Raw genomic sequence first — 23,007 nt, forward strand, 5'->3', positions numbered from 1 at the left:
GATAATTAAACCTTCGATGTTTGCAGCTATATTTGTTTGCGACTTTTTTGGGGTCAAATGGGACAGTGACCCACAATGTCCAGCAGATTGCGCCATTATAAATGAACATTTGTGTTATGTGGTAGTTGACACCACTGTAATGTGCAATACTGCTATCTCCAGGAACTACTAACCAGCCTCACTGAAGTCAACCACCTTATTTTCCTCTGATTTGTAAACTATTTTAGCTGTTCTTAATGTTTGTTTTTTTATTCATCCAGAGTCTCCATCAGGCTGTAGTCCAACCAAGACCAAGTTGGCACTACCAGCAAAAAAGCGTCGAGAACTGGAGGTTCCCATAGAGATGCACACATCAACAGTGCGCTCCATCCCTCAATTGTCCAGGTCTGGCTCTCCATCACCCACTTTCCCCGCTGCCAATCAATCCAACGACACCCTGGGCTCTCAGCTCTCTTCTGGAGACATCCCCAGTTCTACCCCAACCATAATACAACCTTGTTGTAGTCAAGTCCAGCTGTGCCTCGAAAGAGCGAATAACACATTTGAGTCGGTCGGCCAAGATCCTCGACCAGATGTCGCATTGGATCCACCGCCGCCAGCGTTGCCACCCAAAACCAGGAAGGCTAAAGTCTTGGAGGTTCCTAAGATTTTGGAGCCTGACAGGGGAGATTCAGACATGGATGAGGAGAGTCTGTCCAATAATCAGGACACAGTAAAGGTCAAAAAGGTACTTTGCATTTTATTGATTGATATTGAAATGAACATATTAAATTAAGAGTTTAAAATAGTGTAAATTTGATTGTTGATTAATCACTTTTTTAAACAATTGAGGCTAAACGGTGTGCACTACTTGGCTGCAACCACCATTGGCACTGCCCCTGCCCTCTCGAGTTGTTAGAACATGGCCGTCCATAATTTTTAAACTGGGAGCAACATACTGAAAAATCTATGAATACAGTGGGCAATTTTGCCAAAACCAGTATCATGTAGATACGATGAGAAGTTTGTATATTATATAATATTATTAGTGCTTTCAAATTAACACCATTTTAAAATCAGATTAATCACAGTTTTGAATTATGATTAGTCATAACTGTCCATCAATCCATCCATGCATCCATCCATTTTTTCTATTGCTTGTCTCTGCTTGCTTCCTCCCCTCCAAAGACATGCACCTGGGGATTGACTGATTGGCAACACTAAATGGGCCCTAGTGTGTGAATGTGAGTGTGAATGTTGTCTGTCTATCTGTGTTGGCCCTGCGATGAGGTGGCAACTTGTCCAGGGTGTACTCTGATCACAGTAAATTACTTGCTTTCACATTTTACACCAAGTTAAAAGAAGACCCGAATAGTTTTACATAAATGCAATTACATTGTCCGAATGTCACACACCAACGTTTAAAAAAATGTTTTATTACATTTACGTAATTTATTTGCTCAAAACTTGGGAACATTATTATCTAAAGTCCCATCTGGGTGTTTTTTGTGTCACTGGGCATCTTTGCACTGATGTATGCATTGACCTGATCACTGACCGTATAACAACCCACTACTTAAACAAGTTGAAAAACTTATTCAGGTGTTACCATTTAGTGGTCAATTGTACGGAATATGTACTGTACTGTGCAATCTACTAATAAAAGTTTCAATCAATCAATCAAAGCCTTTCAAGTAACCGTCCGTGGTTAAATTAAAGAAGCATGCTCGGTTAAAATAAATTGGGTAATTAATGGTTGATACATGATTAATGCAATATTTTTTTGTTTACTAGTTAAAATGTACAGCTTTAAAACCATATTTAAAAAAAAAAAAAAATCTAATTAATCACATTTTTGAATTTGGATTAATTATGATTAATCATAGGTTATTCAATCCAATCCAAAATATAGCACATTTAAACATCACATGTTTTCCAAAGTGCTGCACAAAAATATTAAAACAAGATTCAATTACTATATAAAACCAATAAAAAAATTAATATTATAAAAAAAATGTTTTGAGGGTAAAACCAATTAAAACAATAAATAGAAATACAAATTTAAAAACACAGAGGACCACACAACTCACCTAATGTTAAAAGTCAGAGAATAAAAGTGGGTCTTAAGGCGAGACTTAAAACACTCTACTGTGGGAGCATTTGGAACATGGAGGGGTGGCGTGTTCCAGAGTTTAGGGCCGACCACAGACAAGGGCCTGGTTACCCTTGTTTTAAGTCTGGTCTTGGGCACCACGAGCTGGAGCTTGCTCTCGGACCTCACAACGCCCGCAGGAGTGTACATTTGGATGAGGTCCGAGATATAATGAGGTGCCAGTCCATGTAAAGATTTAAAACCAAACAGCAATTTAAAATAAATTATAAAATGAACAGGGAGCCAGTGCAAAGTCTCAGGGAATTGGGGTTCTATGCTCACATTTCCATGCCCCTGTTATAAGTTGGGACTAACTGCAACCGGGAGAGAACCTTTTGGCTAATGCCAGCATAAAATGCATTTCTAAAAGACAAGAGATGATAAAAACACAATTTTAAAAGGCCACTGACTTGTTTGTCAAGTTTAAAATCACTGTCTATAGTGACGCCAAGGCTGGTGACTTTGGGACGCACATCATTTTGCAATGGTCCCAAGTCAAAGAGGGCCGGACCAAAAACTGAAATTTCCGTTTTTCCATATTCATTATTAAAAAATTCTGGGCTAACCAAGCCTTGACGTCGCATAAACAGGTGAGAAGGGGTGTCAGGGGGCCGTGGCCTTTTGAAATCGGCATGTAAAGTTGTCAGTCGTCTGCATAAATATGATAAGACACTCCATGCCTCTTAAAAATCCCTCCAAGAGAGAGGAGATAAAGAGCAAACAGGATGGAGCCCAGAATAAATCCCTGGGGGTCACCACAGTAAAGCGGAGCAGAAGAAGAGGTGGCGTCCCCCAGCCTGACAGAGAAGGACCTCTCTTGACAGGTAGGATCTGAACCACTCCAATGCAGTCCCCCTGATACCCAGACAGTCTTTCAGGCGGTCTAAAAGAATTGTGTGGTCAACTGTGTCAAAGGCAGCTGTGAGATCTACAAACCCCGTTTCCATATGAGTTGGGAAAATGTGTTAGATGTGAATATAAATGGAAAATAATGATTTGCAAATCATTTTCAACCCATATTCAGTTGAATATGCAACAAAGACAACATATTTGATTTTAAAACTGATAAACATTTTTTTTGTGGAAATAATCATTAACTTTAGAATTTGATGCCAGCAACACGTGACAAAGAAGTTGGGAAAGGTGGCAATAAATACTGAAAAAGTTTAGGAATGCTCATCAAACACTTATTTGGAACATCCCACAGGTGTGCAGGCTAATTGGGAACAGGTGGGTGCCATGATTGGGTATAAGAACAGCTTCCATGAAATGCTAAGTAATTCACAAAGAAGGATGGAGCGAGGGTCACCAATTTGTAAGCAAATTGTCCAACAGTTTTTGAACAACATTTCTCAACGAGTTATTGCAAGGAATTTAGGGATTTTACCATCTACGGTCCGTAAAATCATCAAAAGGTTTAGAGAATCTGGAGAAATCACTGCACGTAAGCGATGATATTACGGACCTTTGATCTCTCAGGCGGTACTGCATCAAAACCCGACATCAGTGTGTAAAGGATATCATCCCATGGGCTCAGGAACACTTCATAAAACCACTGTCAGTAACTACAGTTAGGCGCTACATCTGTAAGTGCAAGTTAGAACTCTACTATGCAAAGCGAAAGCCATTTATCAACAACACCCAGGAACGCCGCCGGCTTTGCTGGGCCCGAGCTCATCTAAGATGGTCTGATGCAGAGGGGAAAAGTGTTCTGTGGTTTGACGAATCCCCATTTCAAATTATATTTGGAAACTGTGGACGTGATGTCCTCCAGAACAAAGAGGAAAATAACCATCCGGATTGTTATAGGCGCAAAGTTCAAAAGCCAGCATCTGTGATGGTATGGGGGTGTATTAGTGCCCAAGGCATGGGTAACTAACACATCTGTGAAGGCACCATTGATGCTGAAGGGTCCGTACAGGTTTTGGAGCAACATATGTTGTCATCCAAGCAATGTTATCATGGACGCCCCTGCTTATTTCAGCAAAACAATGCCAAGCCACGTGTTACAACAGTGTGGCTTCGTAGTAAAAAAAAGTGCGGGTACTTTCCTGGCCCGCCTGCAGTCCAGACATGTCTCCCATCGAAAATGTGTGGCGCATTATGAAGCTTAAAATACGACAACAAGACCCCGGACTGTTGAACAACTTAAGCTGTACATCAAGCAAGAATGGTAAAGAATTCCACTTTGTAAGCTTCAACAATTAGTTTCCTCAGTTCCCAAACGTTTATTGAGTGTTGTTAAAAGAAAATGTGATGTAACACAGTGGTGAACATGCCCTTTCCCAACTACTTTGCCACGTGTTGCAGCCATAAAATTCTAAGTTAATTATTATTTTTAAAAAAAAATAAAGTTTATGAGTTTGAACATCAAATATCTTGTCTTTGTAGTGCATTTAATTGAATATGGGTTTAAAATGATTTGCAAATCATTGTATTTCATTTATATTTACATCTAACACAATTTCCCAACTCATATGTAAACGGGGGTTTTTAAAAGCACTACAATAGCTCATCTGCCAGAATCAGAAATTAAAAGCAAGTAATTAAAAACTTTTAAAAGTGCAGATTCAGTACTGTGCAAAGCTTTGTATCCAAACTGAAATGGATCTAAAGTGCTATTTTCATCTAATAAAAGCTGCAGTTGTGCCAAAACACATTTCATTAAACACAGGTTATTACTCGCTTGCATAATTTAAATAACTTAAAAAACCTACAATGCAATTTTACTGTCAGAATGTCATACAGGAAAACATTTTTAAACATGTTACTTGAATCCACATAATTTATTTGCTCAAAACAGTTTTGATTTACCAGTCTGGGTACATTTTTAGAAAGATTTTACATGATTACTCGCATGAATTAACTCGTTATTTTTGACAGCCTTAATAATATATGTCATATAAATGAATGTCATGTATACTAAACTTTTGAAGTAAAAACAGCCTGCAGGTACGCTTTGTTTTAAAGGCAACAAAGCTTTATATCGGTTATTAATATCCACATTTCAATACTGTATGTGTAACTGATTGACTGGTTAATTAATTGTCTTGATTTTCCTTTAAGTAGTTTGCCATCTTTTTGAGCAAACTGAATCAGCAGAGCCTAAGGCAAGTAGTGCACTCCATTTTGACTCAATATGTCCATCCCTCATCCACATTTGTGCATCTGTTATTCTTGTGCCATCTGCCTGCTGCAACTAATTACGTATTTGTTTTCACCTGTGCCTCTCATTGAATCTCGAATACCAATCCGAGGCTTTTTATTACATGTACAAAAACTGCATGTCAGCCTCTTCCACTACCTCCTCTCGCTCTCTCTTGCTCTCGCTCTCTGAATATATATATATATATATATATATATATATATATATATATATATATATATATATATATATATATATATATATGTATATATGTATATATGTATATATATATGTATATGTATATGTATATATATATATATGTATATGTATATGTATGTATGTATGTGTATATATATGTATGTATGTATATATATATATGTATATGTGTATATATATGTATGTATATGTGTATATATATGTATGTATATGTATATATATATATGTATATATATATGTATGTATATATATATGTATATATGTATGTCTATATGTATATATGTATGTATATATGTATATAAATATATGTGTGTATATATATATATATATATATATATATATATATATATATATATACATGTGTATGTATATATGTGTATGTATATGTATATATATATACACGTATATATATGTATATATATACACGTATATATGTATATATATACACGTATATATATGTATATATATATATACATGTGTGTATATATATATATACATGTGCCTGTATATATATATATATCACTCTCTCTCTCTCTTGCTGCATGTTCCAGCTTGTACTAATTCAACGTCATGCCCTCTTCTCTGTTTGCAGGACAACAACATGGAAATGTTAAATGGTAATGCCCCAGGGGTCAATAGTCTCCACCCCGGGGAACTATTTGACATTGTGCTGTCGAAAAAAGACAGCAGCCTGGGCATAAGTGTCACGGTACTGTTCGGCAAGGTTTTCACTCTCTCTTTCTTGGACCCGTTCCCCACTCCCTCATTATCTCATTGCACTGATGTTGATTGGGTTGTCTGTCTGCTGGGTTTGGCTTGCTTTGCCAATTGGAGTTAAATCTGGAAGTGCTTGTTGGGAACTTGGTTCTTTCATTCACTTTGCATGCTATGTTTTTGTTTACTAAAATACCTATGCAATGCAATATTGTAGAGATTTCAAACCAGAGCACCACTAATTTAGCTCCATTTATTTTAAGCTTTATTCATGATCTTAATGCTTGGCATGGGCTCATTTATTTATATAACACGTACTATTCAAGATAGATAGATAGATAGTACTTTATTGATACCTTCAGGAGAGCTCTTTCAGGAAAATTTAAATTCCAGCAGCAATGTACAGAGTTGAGATCAATTTATAAAAAGTAAATAATGGGGATTTAAATGGAAACAAAATGGAGAAATATTACAATAAGAATAAAAAATAAAAAGCAACAATGGGAATAAAAATACAACAGTAAAATAAGACTATAACAAGAGAAAGTAGGCAGTAGTGACCATGTCATGAAAACGCACTGCACTGTTATTGTTTTGCATCCCCTGTCATCCTTGTACCCCCCGCCCCAGAGAGGAGTTGTACAGTCTATTGGCGTGTGGGACAAAGGAGTTTTTGAGTCTATTAGTCCTGCACTTGGGATGAAGCAGTCTAGCACTGAACAGGCTCCTCTGGCTATAACGCTATGCAGAGGGTGACTGGCATCTGCTATTCAACGACATACTGTGTCTTTTCAACTATTCTAATTGTAATAGTGTATCATGAAATAATATTATACTACTAAATTGCACATCATAACTAATTGAGAGCGAGATATTTATATATTATATAAATAAATGATAAATGAGTTGCTGTATAGCGCTTTTCTACCTTCAAGGTACTCAAAGCGCTTTGACACTACTTTCACATTTACCCATTCACACACACATTCACACACTGATGGAGGGAGCTGCCATGCAAGGCGCTAACCAGCACCCATCAGGAGCAAGGGTGAAGTGTCTTGCTCAGGACACAACGGACGTGACGAGGTTGGTACTAGGTGGGGATTGAACCAGGGACCCTCGGGTTGCGCACAGCCACTCTCCCCACTGCGCCACGCCGCGCAACAAACAGTTTCAAGTCAACCCATCATGCTTAATTTACTACAGCATTTGGGAAGCCTGTAGTTGATTTGTATTATGTAAATGTTATATTTTTATCAACATGTGATAGCAGGGACCCTGCCATTCAAACTAGGCGGCTAAATTACTAATGATTAATGTAACTATCGCTGAAAAAATAGTACAACAGCAATAGGAGATACTATTCATCCCTGAACACCATGGATTTCATGTAGGCTTAATGATGCGCTTACATTATTATATCACTACCATACATGCACGCACACACACACACACACCGCACAATGAGCTAACACACGCCCAAAGTTAATTAGCCTTCACCTCAAGCCAGGACTGGGAGCGAGCTGAGCTGCAGTTTGTTTGTAGAACGTCATCTAGAACTTTGACTTTGAGGTATTTTTTATCATTTGGGGAGAGTCCGCTGCTCACCTGCTAAACACCTATCTGCTCGACGCTGAAGCGCTGACTACATGCGCTCTGAATACGCACTGCTGATTGGTTGTTACCGCTCTGAATACGCACTGCTGATTGGTTGTTACCGCTCTGAATACGCACTGCTGATTGGCTGTTACCGCTATATATGTTACCAATCAGATGGTTGTGTGGGTGGGACAATGCTGAGTGCTGTGTAGGAGACAGAGGCAGAACGGAGCGAAGCAGCTTGTTAAGACTGTAGCTTAGGCGGCTACTTCATATGTTCGTGTGGAAACTCGTTCGGTACACCTCCAAACCGAACCGGAACCCCCGTACCGAAACGGTTCAATATAAATACACGTACCGCTACACCCTTAATATAAATATATATTTATATAAATTTTAACATTATATGGAACAGGGGTTAGTGCATCTGCCTCACAATATGAAGGTCCAGAGTAGCCCTAGGTTCAATCCCGGGCTCGGGATCTTTATCTGTGGAGTTTGCATGTTCTCCCCGTGACTGCATGGGTTCCCTCCGGGTACTCCGGCTTCCTCCCACTTTCAAAGACATGCACCTGGGGATAGTTTGATTGGCAACACTAAATTGGCCCTAGTGTGTGAATGTGAGTGTGAATGTTGTCATCTGTGTTGGCCCTGTGATGAGGTGGCGACTTGTCCAGCGTGTACTCCGCCTTTCGCCCAAAAGGGACAGGCGGTAGAAAATGGATGAATGAATGATGTCATCAGTGACACCCTTACCCAGAGAGTGGCCAACAGACCGGCCAACAGGCACACATTTTAAACCCTGAACAGGCCCGCTAAACTCGCTTCTCTCTCTTCAGCCACACACCGAGCAAGTGGCATGACGTGCACAAAAATCATTAAGCTGCAACAATTCATTATGGTTGACAGCTGTAACGCATCAAACATTTTATAGCATCCAATGTCAAAGAACTCTTCCTTCAACCAAGGGACCACGGCAATCCTCGCTCGCCTGCGAGGGTAAGCTAACACGCTAAATACAACAGTCCGCGAACTTTGCTCCAAAGTATGGATTTTGTGTTGATTTTTTGTACATACTGTAGCGGCTGCTACGGGGTGTTAGCGAATGGCTTTGGCCGGGGGACGGGACTTCCGGGAAGATATAGGGAAGTGACGTCGTTGATAGGGGGTGTGGGTGTTCGAGTTGACCGGGAAGTCGGTTGGAAAGACACATGAGTGCTGTTGTATGGTTGTTTTGCATCTTGTGCAATAAAGATACGATAAAACGGAGAAGTTGTATGAGCCTGCATTCCTGGGATTATTACACTGGTGTCAGAAGTGGGATGTGGATGATTTCTGCCGCCGCTGCGACCCCTGCGTTGCCCGCAAAGGCCCCACTGGGCGCTCACAGGCGCCGCTCCAACAGTTCCCAGTGGGGTGCCCCATGGACAGGGTGGGGATTGACATTACGGGGCCCTACCCACGGTCGGACAAGGGGAACCGCTATGTCCTTTCCGCCATTGACTATTTTACAAAATGGCCAGAGGCATACGCCATTCCCAACCAGGAGGCAGAGACCATTGCTGATGCCCTGGTGGGCGGCATGATAAGTCGGTTTGGCGTTATGGCGTCTCTGCACAGTGACCGGGGCACGAACTTTGAGTCCCGGGTGTTTTCCGCCTTGTGCGAGCGCCTGGGTATCCACAAAACCCGCACTACCCCATTGCACCCTCAGAGTGATGGGTTGGTGGAGCGTTTCCACCGCAACCTGGGAGACCAGCTCGCCATTGTCACCTCCCGCCACCAGCGTGACTGGGACGAACACCTACCGCTGGTGCTGATGGCGTGTCGCTCTGCTGTCCAGGAATCCACGGAGTGCACACCGGCGCTTCTCATGTTAGGGAGAGAGATGCGCACACCAGCAGAGCTGGCCTTTGGCCGCCCTCCTGATGCCCCGGCCTTCGCTGCAGGACCAGAGTACGCCAGGAAATTACAGGACCGGCTGGACTCAGCCCACAGTTTTGCTCGGGAGCGGCTGCAGGAAGCTGGTGTGAAACAAAAACGCTACTATGACATGACGACCCGAGGGAGGGACTTCGTGCCAGGCGAGTTGGTCTGGGTTTACAACCCGATTCGGAAGAAGGGCCGCAGTCCCAAGCTGGACAGCAAATGGACAGGGCCCTGTAGGATACTCCAGAAGCTGGGAGAGGTTGTGTATCGTGTCCAGCTGCCCCCCCGGGGAAGGAAAGTGGCCCTCCACAGAGACAGACTATCCCCCTACCGGGGGGGTCCCCCTTCCCCTGCCTCGGATACACAGGTGACCTCTCCCTTGCCCACCCAGCCCGTTCCCAATACCCCGTTTACGCTCCAGGAAGAACCAATTTCCCCTCCCCTTGTGTCCCCCGCCCCTTCCAGCTCCCTCCCGAGGACTGGCACACCTGACCCAGTTGTCCCATTCCTGGGGACTGGAAGGGAGCGGCCGAGGCGGAAAAAGAGGCCTCCGGACCGCTTGCAAGACTTTGTGGTGTCCTTAGACTAGGGAAAATTGGGTGGGGGTGTTGTAAACCTGTTTTGTGTGATGTAAAGGTTACGTTGTCTACATTGTTTTGTTTGCACTAATGTGTTGCTCTGATTTACATGCTGTTGTGATGTCACCAAATGTTGCCTTACGGGTCAGTCCTCGAGGGCGAGGACTTTTTGTAAGGGGGGGGTGGTGTAGCGGCTGCTACGGGGTGTTAGCGAATGGCTTTGGCCGGGGGGCGGGACTTCCGGGAAGATATGGGGAAGTGACGTCGTTGATAGGGGGTGTGGGTGTTCGAGTTGCCCGGGAAGTCGGTTGGAAAGACACATGAGTGCTGTTGTATGGTTGTTTTGCATCTTGTGCAATAAAGATACGATAAAACGGAGAAGTTGTATGAGCCTGCATTCCTGGGATTATTACAATACATTGACATGTGAAAAAACAATAATATATGATAAAACAAGGCAGCAACTAAAGATGGACTTCCCCGCTGACATAAGCTGACTCTCATCCCTAATGTGACCATAGGATGAACAAATACACTATAGTACTAAGACTATAGTGGCCATAAACAGTTAGCTTCTCCAGCTGGGGTCCCCAAAGTGTGGCACAGGAGCCATCTGTGGCTTGCGACTTTTAAGTCATTGGCCTTAGGCACTTTACAAAAATAAAAACACCAGCAAAAATTGGGGAAACAGTAAAACGCAAAATGAGGAAAATAACTAAATGTTGACATCAGCTCATAATAGCAACACAAAGCTTTGTCTTTAAAAACGACACAAAATTTTAATCAAACAAACAGGGTTAGATCTTGCTCTACATAAACAGTCCTGGCCACTATTTCAGAAAATGCTGCATTTTATTTTTTAATAGTTAGAGTGACAAATCATTTTACTTTTTAACTGATTAATATTGCATGCCATAGATCTGGTCTGATGTTGAATCAAAGCATATAGTAATGAGAAAGCATGAATACTAGTTTTTACTTCAGTAGGCCTACATACCCACACACACCCATCCATCCCCATGCAAATGAATTACTATTATTGTCTTTGACTAATGAGTGTTTAAACTATGGCTTTCCTTTTTCCCCAAAAGGGAGGCGTGAACACAACTATTCAGCATGGAGGCATCTACGTGAAGGCCATTATGCCAGAAGGTGCTGCAGACCTTGACGGAAGGATACAGAAAGGTAAACAATGTTGTAAATAACCAAGACCAGGGGCTTTATTAATAAAACTGTGCACATGTTGGACTATCAATGAAGGAAGATAAAGACGGCACCTTCAAAGAAGAAGGCGATATTTTCAGATTGGTGCTTATTTTGAGGGGTTCCGTAACGATATTATTTTTGGAGGGCTACGTAAACTTGATTAAAAAAATTGTAAGTTGAATGTGAATATTTGACCAATCGCAATTGTCTGGTCCATTGTGAATGAGAACTGTTGATGAGATGTAAAAAAAAAACATTTAATCCCACGATTTGCCAAGTCTTTATCCAAAGTATTTATAGTATTTATTATCAATCAATCAATCAATCAATGTTCATTTATATAGCCCAAAATCACTAGTGTCTCAAAGGGCTGCACAAACCACAACACAAACCACTACGACATCCTCGGTAGGCCCTCATAAGGGCAAGGAAAACTCACACCATAGATGTAAAGCAGACTTTCTGTGTCCTGACACATGTAGTAATCATGACCATTATTTAAAGCTTTTGTGGCCAATTGGCACGCATAAAAGATCATTTCAAGATATTTATCACACAATAAATATGTTTTTTTATTTCATGAAATACATAAGTGGTAATAATAATTATATTCATTGGATTAGATTCATTAATCACATTTTGGAATTTTGGTTAATCTTGATTAATCACAGGCAATCACTCACTCGAATAATTACAATTTGCATTAAAAAAAACTCCAATATTTGTACACAAATAAAATTGTATTGTCAGAATGTCATCCAGGAATGTTTTACATAATTGCATGTCATTTATTGGCACAAAACTTGGTAATGTTTTATGTTAAGTTTTTCAGGCTGTATGTTGGTGTGAAATTTGCCAGCGAGCACACTCATTTTTGTACTGACGTATGCATTGATCCCAATAGCAAGAATGTAAAATGACTTGTACGGTCAAAAGAAGTTGCATGATTAATCTAAATGTGTACGTGTTTATTGCAATCATTTTTTGTGTTTAAAAACAAAAGTTAACATGTTATTTTGACAGCCCTGACACAGGGACTGTTCATGTTGCGCAAAATCAAAACATTTGCACTTCAACCCTGTTATAAACTCCCCAAGTATTTAGGACCGCTAAATGTATAATGAAATGAAATTTTCTTTAATTCATAAGATGACTATCCAACAAAATATTATGCTGCAATCCATATTTTTTGGTGTTTAGTCCTATTAAGATAGGTTTTACTGTTTGGCCACACATTAAGTAAAGGACTCACCTTCCAACCTATTAATACATTTTTATCACTCAATTTTTAAAGTGACAAAATAAACAATACTTCATTGACTAAACTAGCAATAATATGACTACATGTACTATAGAACTACATTGATACAGCTCTTTATTTTTATATTCAGGCTCTGATAAATAAATATACAAATGTAAACTTTGCGTACTTGCAGACTCATGGATATATAAGGTTTTCCATTTTTTCAATCGCTGCGTTTGTCAAGACTTTTCAGTCTCACCAATCCTCTTCCTCCTCCTGCTCTCAGCTGATCACTGTTAAAGACAACAGATGATTAGATTAACACGTATCACCTTTGAAATCTAAACACCTGACAGCTGTGTCTTGCCGTCAGCACATGCCCCGCCCCCGCCTGATGGTGCCCGCCCTCAGTACCGTTGACAGCGGTGGTGACTTTTCCTCCTGCAAGCAGGGCTGACTACACCCCTTCCCACAACAACCCATCCAGAATGTATTCCATAGTTGACAGACCGTGATGAAAAAGACAGATTATTCAGATATAGTTCTCTTAATGTGTTATTTTACGGTTCCCAACCATCATGCTCCTAGTTTCCCTATTACTCATTTTCATTTGTCGTACCCAATATACTGGCTAGCTCATGTAAATATATAAAACTAAGCTTCACAAAACAAACTGAAATTTAAAAAATGTGATAAATTGTATTTTTTAAATATTTGACAGTGATGCCGGCGAGGAAGACGACTCCCCTCTCTGCTAAGAAATTAAAATGATGTTCTTGAGCACATTTTGAGCCATTTTTTTCTATCCTCAGCTTTTAAAAATCTATTAAATTTTCCCTTGTTATCGCTGACGTTACTTAGCAGGTTAGATGAAGATATTTTCCTTTCATATTTTTTTCCTCAATCTGCTGCGCTTCCCATGGAGTCTTCTGGCACCTTATACTTTCGCCCTGTGATGCAGTATGTACGGTATGTACCCACTCTGATTTTCATACCCTTCTCAGGGGATCGTGTGGTGGCAGTCAACGGAAAGTCTCTGGAGGGCGCCTCTCACCAACAGGCAGTAGAAGTTCTGAGAGACACAGGCCAGGTGAGGATTAAAGATTACAGACGGATCACTAGGGTCTGGTTAGCTGATTTAAAACCAACCACAACCTCCTCCACTTTTCAGACTGTGCATTTGTTGCTCGAGAAAGGTCACTCGCCTACAGAACGGGTCCACGCTCCCCTCACGCCTCAGTGCACGCTGTTGAATGGGAGGGTTGTCCGAGAGCAGAGCACGGGCAAAATTCTTAAGGACAAGCAGGATTACAGCTTTTTAACACCAGGTATGCTCACAATGGTGCTCCTGGGCGAGACCCCCAGTATGACCTAATGAAATAAATAGTGGTTGAGGTTGATGGCCACCTGTTCTTTGTGTGTTTTCTAAAATTCTATTAACAAATAAAAGAGTACTCCCCTAAAGAAAGTTGAAGTTTGCCACTGACCAATTATTATGTGATCTAATATTGCCACAACGTGTTGGAGACCCTTGCTCTATGTTTGGGACTCTGTTTGGTGTGTTTGGCGTCATATCAGGGTGCCTGCATCCCACCTGTGGAGGGCACCCATCTGACCAGAAATGAGCGCGATTCACAAATAAATATAAATGTTTTTCCCCGGTCATTATTGTGGTGACCCTCAGGGGAAACCCTTCTGGGCAAATGCCCATGTGGCCCATAGCAAACACTACCAATCATAACCCTTTAAATATTGCAGCTTCATCACATCACATACTTTTTTTAAACGTATTGTACCATTTTTTGACCTACGTTGAGCATTTTCAACGGTCGCACAAGGGTTAATGCATGTGCTTCACAATACAATCCTGGGCTCGGGATCTTTCTGTGTGGGTTTTCATGTTCTCCCCGTGATTGCGTGACTTCTTCCCACCTCCAAAAACATGCACCTGGGGATAGGTTGATTGGCAACACTAAATTATCCCTAATGTGTGAATGTGAGTATGAATGTTGTCTGTCTATCTGTATTGGCCCTGCGATGAGGTGGCGACTTGACATTCCGCCCGAATGCAGCTGAGATAGGCTCCATCACCACCCGCAACCTCAAAAGGGACAAGCAGTAGAAAATGGCTAATTAAACTAAAGCAATCAATATTACTGCAGTATTGTCCAATAGGACAAAACATGGTGAAATTAATTTTACTTTTATGCTCCTAAAATCTAGAAAAGTCTTCCAGAAGATGTGAGACAGGCCTCAACGTTGGCAATGTTCAAATTCAGGCTGAAAACACTTTGATTGTACATAAGACAACAAAAATATTTTTTATACACTCTTTTAAATGTTATTTATAATTATTATTTTAACTTGATGTATGATAAATTTTTGCCTTCTTGTAATGTTCCATAAAGCACTTTGAATTGCCTTGAGAATTAATTTTGTTCTATAAATAAACTTGCCTTGCCGTGCCAAGAGGTGACAAAATCAATTACCGCGCGCTGTTCAGTGTCGTGGCAGCTGATTGGCTCAGCCTCAGCAGCGTTATATTGGATTAGGAGTGTAAATGTGACTAAAGAGTGTCATTTCATGCTAGATTAACAGCGATAAATGAGACTCGACTGTACATTATAAGGCAGTGAAACATCTATGTTCACAAAATGTTGCAATCATTTTTTGTGATTAATTACAAAAGTTAACATGTTGCAAAATATCCCCACAAGGAAACTATACAGTACGAGCCTCATAAACCTTTTTAACTATACAGGAAAATTCCATTCAATCGTTTCTACAGTTATTCAAGTCTAAAAATAACCACTGCTAACTGCCTTTTAAGCACTTTTAATTTTAAAGATAATATATTAATTAAATTATCTTATTGAAATACATAGTACTTTAATAGTACATTGAAATACTGAGTATTCATAAATTTAACCTTGAAAATAAATTTAAATAGACCAATCTGTGGTAATATATTCACTTCAGCTCAGTTGTATTCCTCTCACGCCGATTCACAAGTTAATTTCTGAGGCACAATAAATAAATATCAGTTTGATGGTGACAGTAAGACATTACAGTGCTTTTCCAAATCCTTAATTAATTGTACACACCTATATCTAATAGACAAAGCAGAAATTATTTAAATAGTAACTTTTCAATGTAATTGAAAAGTATTAATCTGCATCACGCTTCATCCTCCGCCAGATAATGTTTTTGAGGTGCTGCTAATGAAGAATGCATCAGGACTGGGCTTCAGCTTCAGTCGAGAGGAAATCACAGACGAGTCCCCAGCATCCAGCATGGTGCGGGTTAAGAAGTTATTTCCCGGCCAGCCAGCTGCCGAGAGCGGACGCATCAACGTGGGTGATGTGATCATGCGTGTCAATCAAACATCCCTCAAAGGACTCTCACAGCATGTATGAAAACGTTGTATACTTTCTGGAGCCATTGTTTGTTTAAAGAAATCCAGTTGTGTCATACGTGCGTCTGTGCGTGTGTGCGTGTGCGTGTGTGCATGTGTGCGTGTGTGTGTGTAGGAGGTGATATCAGCTTTGCGAGGAACTGGACAGGAAGTGACGTTGCTTCTCTGTAGGCCTGAACTTGGAGTTCTCCCTGAGGTGGAGACCTCCGCTTTGGTAAGAATAATGTACATTGTACTTTATGAGACAGTTGCTCATAATATTGGATCAGCTGGTTAACTTTGAACAAAATGTGATTCATCACGATTATTTTTTTAAATCGTTTAACAGCACTATAATGTATGCATAAAAACTAAAAAGCATATATGTGTATGCATATATGTGTATGTATATACAATATATATGTATGTGTATATATAATATCCAATCCATTTTATTTGTATAGCACATTTAAACAACATAAATGTTTCCAAAGTGCTGCACAATATTAAAAACAATATTCAAATATCATCCTTAGCTTCACCAAAGACTGAATAGAAAATAAAACTAATATAAAAACAATATAAAAATAAATATAATTAAAAACGATTTATAATACGTATAATAAATTATCGTAAATATTTCTAATATATTATTTATATATATAATTTATACATACTATTTATGTTATGTATATGTGTATCCAATATATATATAGTATGTATTTTATATAAAATATAGGTTATGTATGTATTATTATATATGTGTACAAATATATGTATGTATATATATATTTATATATATATCATTATGTATATATGTATGTATGTGTATATGTATGTATGTGTATATATACGAATACATATGTATATACGTATACATAGTGTATATATACATCTACTTATATGTATGCATGTATATGTATATACACATATATATATATGTATATATATATATGTATGTATGTTTGTGTGTGTGTGTGTGTATATATATATATATATATACACACATTCATATGTATGTATATATATATATATATATATATAATTATATATATATGTATATATATATATATATATATATAATTATATATATAATTATATATACACAGCAGTGGTTCTTAACCTTGTTGGAGGTACTGAACCCCACCAGTTTCATATGCACATCCACCGAACCCTTCTTTAGTGAAAAATAAAATGTTTTTCAAATTTAAGACAAAGTTATATGATCTTTTACTGAGAACAAAACCAACACAGTGCATGAACTTGTAACAAATTACACACCTGCAAATCTGTTTGGGTTCTGCTGTCGCTGTATCCCTAATATGCCGATAGGGAGAAGTTTTTATGTACACAATGAGTTGGGTGTGGCTTGAGTGGAGGCTCCACCGAACCCCTGAGGCCGACTCACCGAACCCCTAGGGTTCGATCGAACCCTGGTTAAGAACCACTGATATACCGTATATATAGTGAAGAGAACAAATATAGTTTTTTTTGCTGATTTTGCAAGTTGTTCCACTTACAAAGCAAGTAGAAGTCTGTAATCTTTGTCATTGGTACTCTTCAACGGTGAGTGACAGAATCTAAAATAAAAACCGAGAAAATCACATGACTTTTAAGTCAATAAGCAGCATTTTATTGAATAAGTATTTGATTGTCGGGAAAAAAGAACTTAAGATTTGGTACAGAAACCTTTAGTTTGCGATTATATAAATTAGATGTTTCCTGTAGTTCTTGACCAGCAAGTAATGTGCGCACATTATTTGTGGTTTAAAATCTTTTCTATAGTTCAATTTTTGTGTTTATAACTTTTCTGAAAGTAACACACCAATCTACAATCAGCTATTTAGAAAAATAAATGAAACTTATTTGCAGACACACAACCCATCACCCCGACGAGAGCAGTCTACCCCGCCCAAGCCATTGCTGGATGAGGGAAGGTCCACATCTTTGACTGAGGACACAAGGAGTCAGGGCAGCGTAGAAGAGGCCCTCGAGAGATTACGACTCAAACCCAACAGCAGCACGGAGGACCTTCGTGAGAACGTCTGTGAGAGGCTGCCTCTTAAAAGCACTGGCACTGTGGAGGACATCCTTGAGAGGCTGCAGGCTAAGACCCCGGCCCGGCGCAACAGCTACAGTGACAGCACAGATGGTGACGAGGAGGTGGAGAAAGCTTTCAGCCTGAGTGCCCTGGAGCACAACAGACAGATGTGGGACCAGAGCATCTACCAGACCCCCAGCAGCAGCCCAGATGACAGCGCCCACTCTCCTTTCTTCTCGCCATACCAGGCTATCACCAAACTGGACGTGGGGAAGAGGTAACCAACATCAACAAATATAAATTCATATTTTCTGTTTGGTGGTGTACTTGCTGACATGTTGCGAGTGTTCGTACAGGAGTCAAAAACCTGTTCTAATGGCTGGGCCAAGCCCTGATCCCCTGCCTCCTCCTCTGCCGATGCCCTTAAACCTCTCAATGGCTGGACATGGACCAGAGATGGACGAATTTTTGCCAGTAAGGACACTATTGCATTATTCTTATCGTGCTTTCGCACTAGTATCTTAACACAGTTGGTTTTAATACAACTCCCGTTTGCTTCCTCCTTTGCTGTTGTGAGGACCATCTAGAACAATCTAAACCAGGGGTCACCAACGTGGTGCCCGTGAGGACCAGATGAGTCGCCCGCTGGCCTGTTCTAAAAATAGCTTCAATAGCAGCACTTAACAGTGAGCTGCCTCTATCTTTTAAATTGTATTTATTTACTAGCAAGCTGGTCTCGCTTTGCTCGACATTTTTAATTCTAAGAGAGACGAAACTCATAGAATTTGAAAATCCAAGAAAAGACTTGGTCTTCACTTGTTTGAATAAATTATTTTATTTTTTTTTACTTTGCTTCTTATAACTTTCAGAAAGACAATTTTAGAGAAAAATAATAAGAACATAGAGTTAAAGGTAAATTGAGCAAATTGGCTATTTCTGGCATTTTATTTAAGTGGGTATCAAACTGGTAGCCCTTCGCATTAATCAGTACCCAATAAGTAGCTCTTGGTTTCAAAAAGGTTGGTGAACCCTGGTCTAAACTGTGTTCCATCATCTTAAATTCCCCATATTATAGCTTTTTTCATACATTTTTTTAGTAAGACTCAGAGGTCCCCTTGAAAGTGTGCTGACCAAAATCTGGCCTTAATGCTGGAATCTCAAAAAGTGTGTTTAGTAAGCAGTACTTTGTGTGTGTAGATTTAATGCAAATGAGCTTGATTGGCAACACTAAATTGGCCCTAGTGTTTGAATGTGAGTGTGAATGTTGTCTGTCTATTTGTGTTGGCCCTGCGATAAGTTGGCGACTTGTCCAGGGTGTACCCCGCCTTCCGCCCGATTGTAGCTGAGATAGGCGCCAGCACCCCCCGCTACCCCAAAAGGGAATAAGCGGTAGAAAATGGATGGATGGATGGAGCTTCGTTTGTGCAGGCCTGTTTCCTACAAAGTATATCTTGATCAACTTTTTCCATATTCACATTTGGTAACACTAAATTGGCCCTACCGTGTGAATGTTGTCTGTCTATCTGTGTTGGCCCTGCGATGAGGTGGCGACTTGTCCAGGGTGTACCCCGCCTTCCGCCCAATTGTTGCTGAGATAGGCGCCAAAGGGAATAAGCGGTAGAAAATGGATGGATGGATGGATGGAGTGTAACAGGAAGGAGGACTCAAAGGATAAGCAACACTAGCATAGCTATGTTAGTTACAGTGCTATTATTATAGTTATTCTTCAAGTTAAAGTCCCAACGACTGTCTCACACACACTGGGTGTGGTGAAACTTGTCCCCATGCCCATGTTCACCCCCTGGGAGTCGAGGGGAGCAGTGAGCAGTAGGGTGCACTGCGCTCGGGAATCATTTGGTGATTTAACCTCCAATTTCAACCCTAAATGCTGATTGCCAAGCAGGGAGGCAATGGGTCCCATTTTTTGTCGTCCTTGGTATGAATCGGCCGGGGTTTGAACTCACGACCTTCCAGTTACAGGGCGGACACTAACCACAAGGCCACTGAGCTGGTTATTCCAACAACAATCATGCTGGGTTGGCCTATCGGCTGAAGAAAAACAGATTAATCAAACTTACAGCGCCCACCTCTGTAGCTGACTGACAGATTGTAAGTAAAGATCCAGGCTTTTTTTAAGATGTGTCGCAAAATCTTCTTTTCTTTACTTTTACAAAGCCGTCCTCTTTAAAGGGGGCCTATGATGGTAATTATCTACATTTGAAACACTTCCTTGTGGCCTAGATAATATGTATTGCATATGCGTGGTGTAAATTTTGCTCCACAGTCACATATTTAACCCGTTTTTGGAGTGTGTCTGGAAGATGTTTATTTGCGGAGGCATTCCCAGATTGCAAATGCAACCACACCCCACCCTCTCCAAAAGAATCTTAAATTATATTTTGAGAATGTACACTGTTTAAACATATACATTGAAGTTGTCACTGCTATTCTTTTTTTTCAGACAAGGTCTAAAAATACTTTAACATTATATAGATTCACCTAGTTACAACATTAGGTGCACCTGCACACTCTACGATCGATTTCAACCTGCATAAAAGAAGCATTTAGAAGCATTTGTGACACTGCTTATCACACATTAGTGTTACAATGCACCTGCCACAATTTTTGGATGATTTTTTTGTGTTTCCTCATACTTGAAGCACAGGGGCTGAGAGCTTAAGTATGTCTACTAGGGCTGCGAATCTTTGGGTATCCCACGATTCGATTCAATATCGATTCTTGGGGTCGCGATTCGATTATATATCGATTTTTTTTTTTTTTTTTATTCAACGCGATTCTCGATTCAAAAACGATATTTTTCCGTTTCAAAACGATTCTCTATTCATTCAATACATAGGATTTCAGTAGGATCTACCCCAGTCTGCTGACATGCAAGCAGAGTAGTAGATTTAAAAAAAAAAAAAAAAGCTTTTATAATTGTAAAGGACAATGTTTTATCAACTGATTGCAATAATGTAGATTTGTTTTTAATTATTAAACGAAACAAAAATATGATGTATTTTATCTTTGTGAAAATATTGGACACAGTGTGTCGAACTTATGAGATGCGATGCAAGTGTAAGCCGCTGTGACACTATTGTTCTTTATTTTTTTATTTTTATAAATGTCTAATGATAATGTCAATGAGGGATTTTTAATCACTGCTATGCTGAAATTATAACTAATATTGATTCTGTTGTTGATAATATTCATTTTTGTTTCATTACTTTTGGTTTGTTCTGTGTTGTGTTTGTGTCTCCTCAATTGCTCTGTTTATTGCAGTTCTGAGTGTTGCTGGGTCAGGTTTGGTTTTGGAATCCGATTGCATTTTATGGTATTGCTGTGTATTGGTTTGTTGGATTGATTAAAAAAAATAAAAAAATAAAATCGATTTTTTTAAAAATGAGAATCGATTCTGAATCGCGATTCGTATTCGAATCAATTTTTTTTACCACATCCTAATGTCCACCTTGCTTGATGTCACAAAGTCGCCAGACTGCAAAACCCAGCCAACATAGGCACCCAAAACTGGGTGCCAGCAAACGCCAAAATACATCAACTTTATGATTTGTTGCTTTGGCATTATTTAACGTGTATACAACATTTATAAGTCAAAAATATTAAAATGACTCAAAGGTCCTGCGATAAGGTGGCGACTTGTCCAGGGTGTACACCGCCTTCCGCCCGATTGTAGCTGAGATAGGCACCAGCGCTCCCCGCGACCCCAAAGGGAATAAGCGGTAGAAAATGGATGGATGGATAATCAAAGGTCCCCTTTAAAATTGGTAGGCGTACACACGTGGTGGTCTCATCTAGCTGGAGGTCAGATGCGATATCGGGTCCATTTTGAAGAAGGTTTGTCCTTCATTGCGTTCACGAAAATCCCTAACTTAAAAAGCATACTTTTCAATTCTTCTTTTTTTCAAAAAGGAGGAAACAAGATGATAGAATTTTCTCATGTTTGGTGCTCATAAAGAAGCCCTTTGCTGTTCAAACATCATTAAAAAGTCTATTTTGCATTGTAGAGGACCATCAGCTTTAACACCATTTCTTCTGTGCTGATAGGAAGTGGAGCTGAAGGTCTCCTTGATGAAGTCTGAAAAGGGCAGCTTGGGCTTCACACTGACCAAAGGCAGTGATCATAGCTGTTACATCCATGACATAGTCCAAGATCCGGCCAAAAGTGATGGAAGGCTTAGGCATGGGGACAGAATGATCAAGGTGCAGATTCATCGCCGTTCTCTTTACATCCTGAGAATTTGATTTAATCACTTTATATGTCTCTGTGTTTATAGGTGAACCAAACAGATGTGACCAATATGGGCCACACCGAGGTGGTAGACCTTGTGCGTGCGGCCCCTCGGGTGGTTGACTTGGTAGTAGGGAGAACCCTGGATGCCCCCAAGCCCCCCATTGATGCCCACCTGCTGCCTGATATCTCCTTCAAAGACACTCCGAAACCACTTGGTAAGAAACTGAAGAAAAGGCAAAACCAGCCAAGATGTTAAGTATGAAATAACTCCTGTTTTTTTCCTGCAGGTTTGGTGCTGGATGGTGGCAGGGACAGCGTGTACGGGGTCTTGTTTGTAAAGGACATATTAGTAGGATCAGCTGCCTTTGAAGAGGGTAGTCTGAGACCACTGGACGTCATCCACTATATCAATGGTGCTCCGACTCAGGACCTCACGCTCAGTGAGAGTAGCAGACTGTTGGATCTCTCCCGCGCAGACATGACGCTTAAAGCCGCAAGGTACCGTGATGTAGTAGCCATCATGAAGAATAACAACGCAGTTCTCCTCGACTCTTTTGTT

General features: G+C 40.1%; 1 protein-coding gene across 7 annotated transcripts in view; it reads left to right on the forward strand.

The window, feature by feature from the left end:
• The window catches only part of ptpn13 (protein tyrosine phosphatase non-receptor type 13), a 151,295-nt gene that overhangs the window by 105,574 nt on the left and 22,714 nt on the right, over positions 1 to 23,007 (forward strand). For 5 of the 7 annotated variants that reach the window (XM_061876554.1, XM_061876557.1, XM_061876559.1 and 2 more), the window contains exons 24-35: positions 261 to 727; positions 6,085 to 6,216; positions 11,404 to 11,497; positions 13,766 to 13,851; positions 13,933 to 14,089; positions 15,960 to 16,171; positions 16,292 to 16,390; positions 18,028 to 18,473; positions 18,553 to 18,670; positions 22,262 to 22,417; positions 22,492 to 22,663; positions 22,736 to 22,946. In XM_061876554.1, coding sequence (XP_061732538.1) covers positions 261 to 727; positions 6,085 to 6,216; positions 11,404 to 11,497; positions 13,766 to 13,851; positions 13,933 to 14,089; positions 15,960 to 16,171; positions 16,292 to 16,390; positions 18,028 to 18,473; positions 18,553 to 18,670; positions 22,262 to 22,417; positions 22,492 to 22,663; positions 22,736 to 22,946 — 2,350 coding nt within the window. The remainder of the gene's footprint in view (positions 1 to 260; positions 728 to 6,084; positions 6,217 to 11,403; positions 11,498 to 13,765; positions 13,852 to 13,932; positions 14,090 to 15,959; positions 16,172 to 16,291; positions 16,391 to 18,027; positions 18,474 to 18,552; positions 18,671 to 22,261; positions 22,418 to 22,491; positions 22,664 to 22,735; positions 22,947 to 23,007) is intronic. The other 2 variants (XM_061876556.1, XM_061876561.1) reach the window with 2 other exon arrangements.

The sequence above is a fragment of the Nerophis ophidion genome, linkage group LG17 (assembly GCF_033978795.1).
Source record: "Nerophis ophidion isolate RoL-2023_Sa linkage group LG17, RoL_Noph_v1.0, whole genome shotgun sequence".
NCBI lineage: Eukaryota > Metazoa > Chordata > Actinopteri > Syngnathiformes > Syngnathidae > Nerophis > Nerophis ophidion.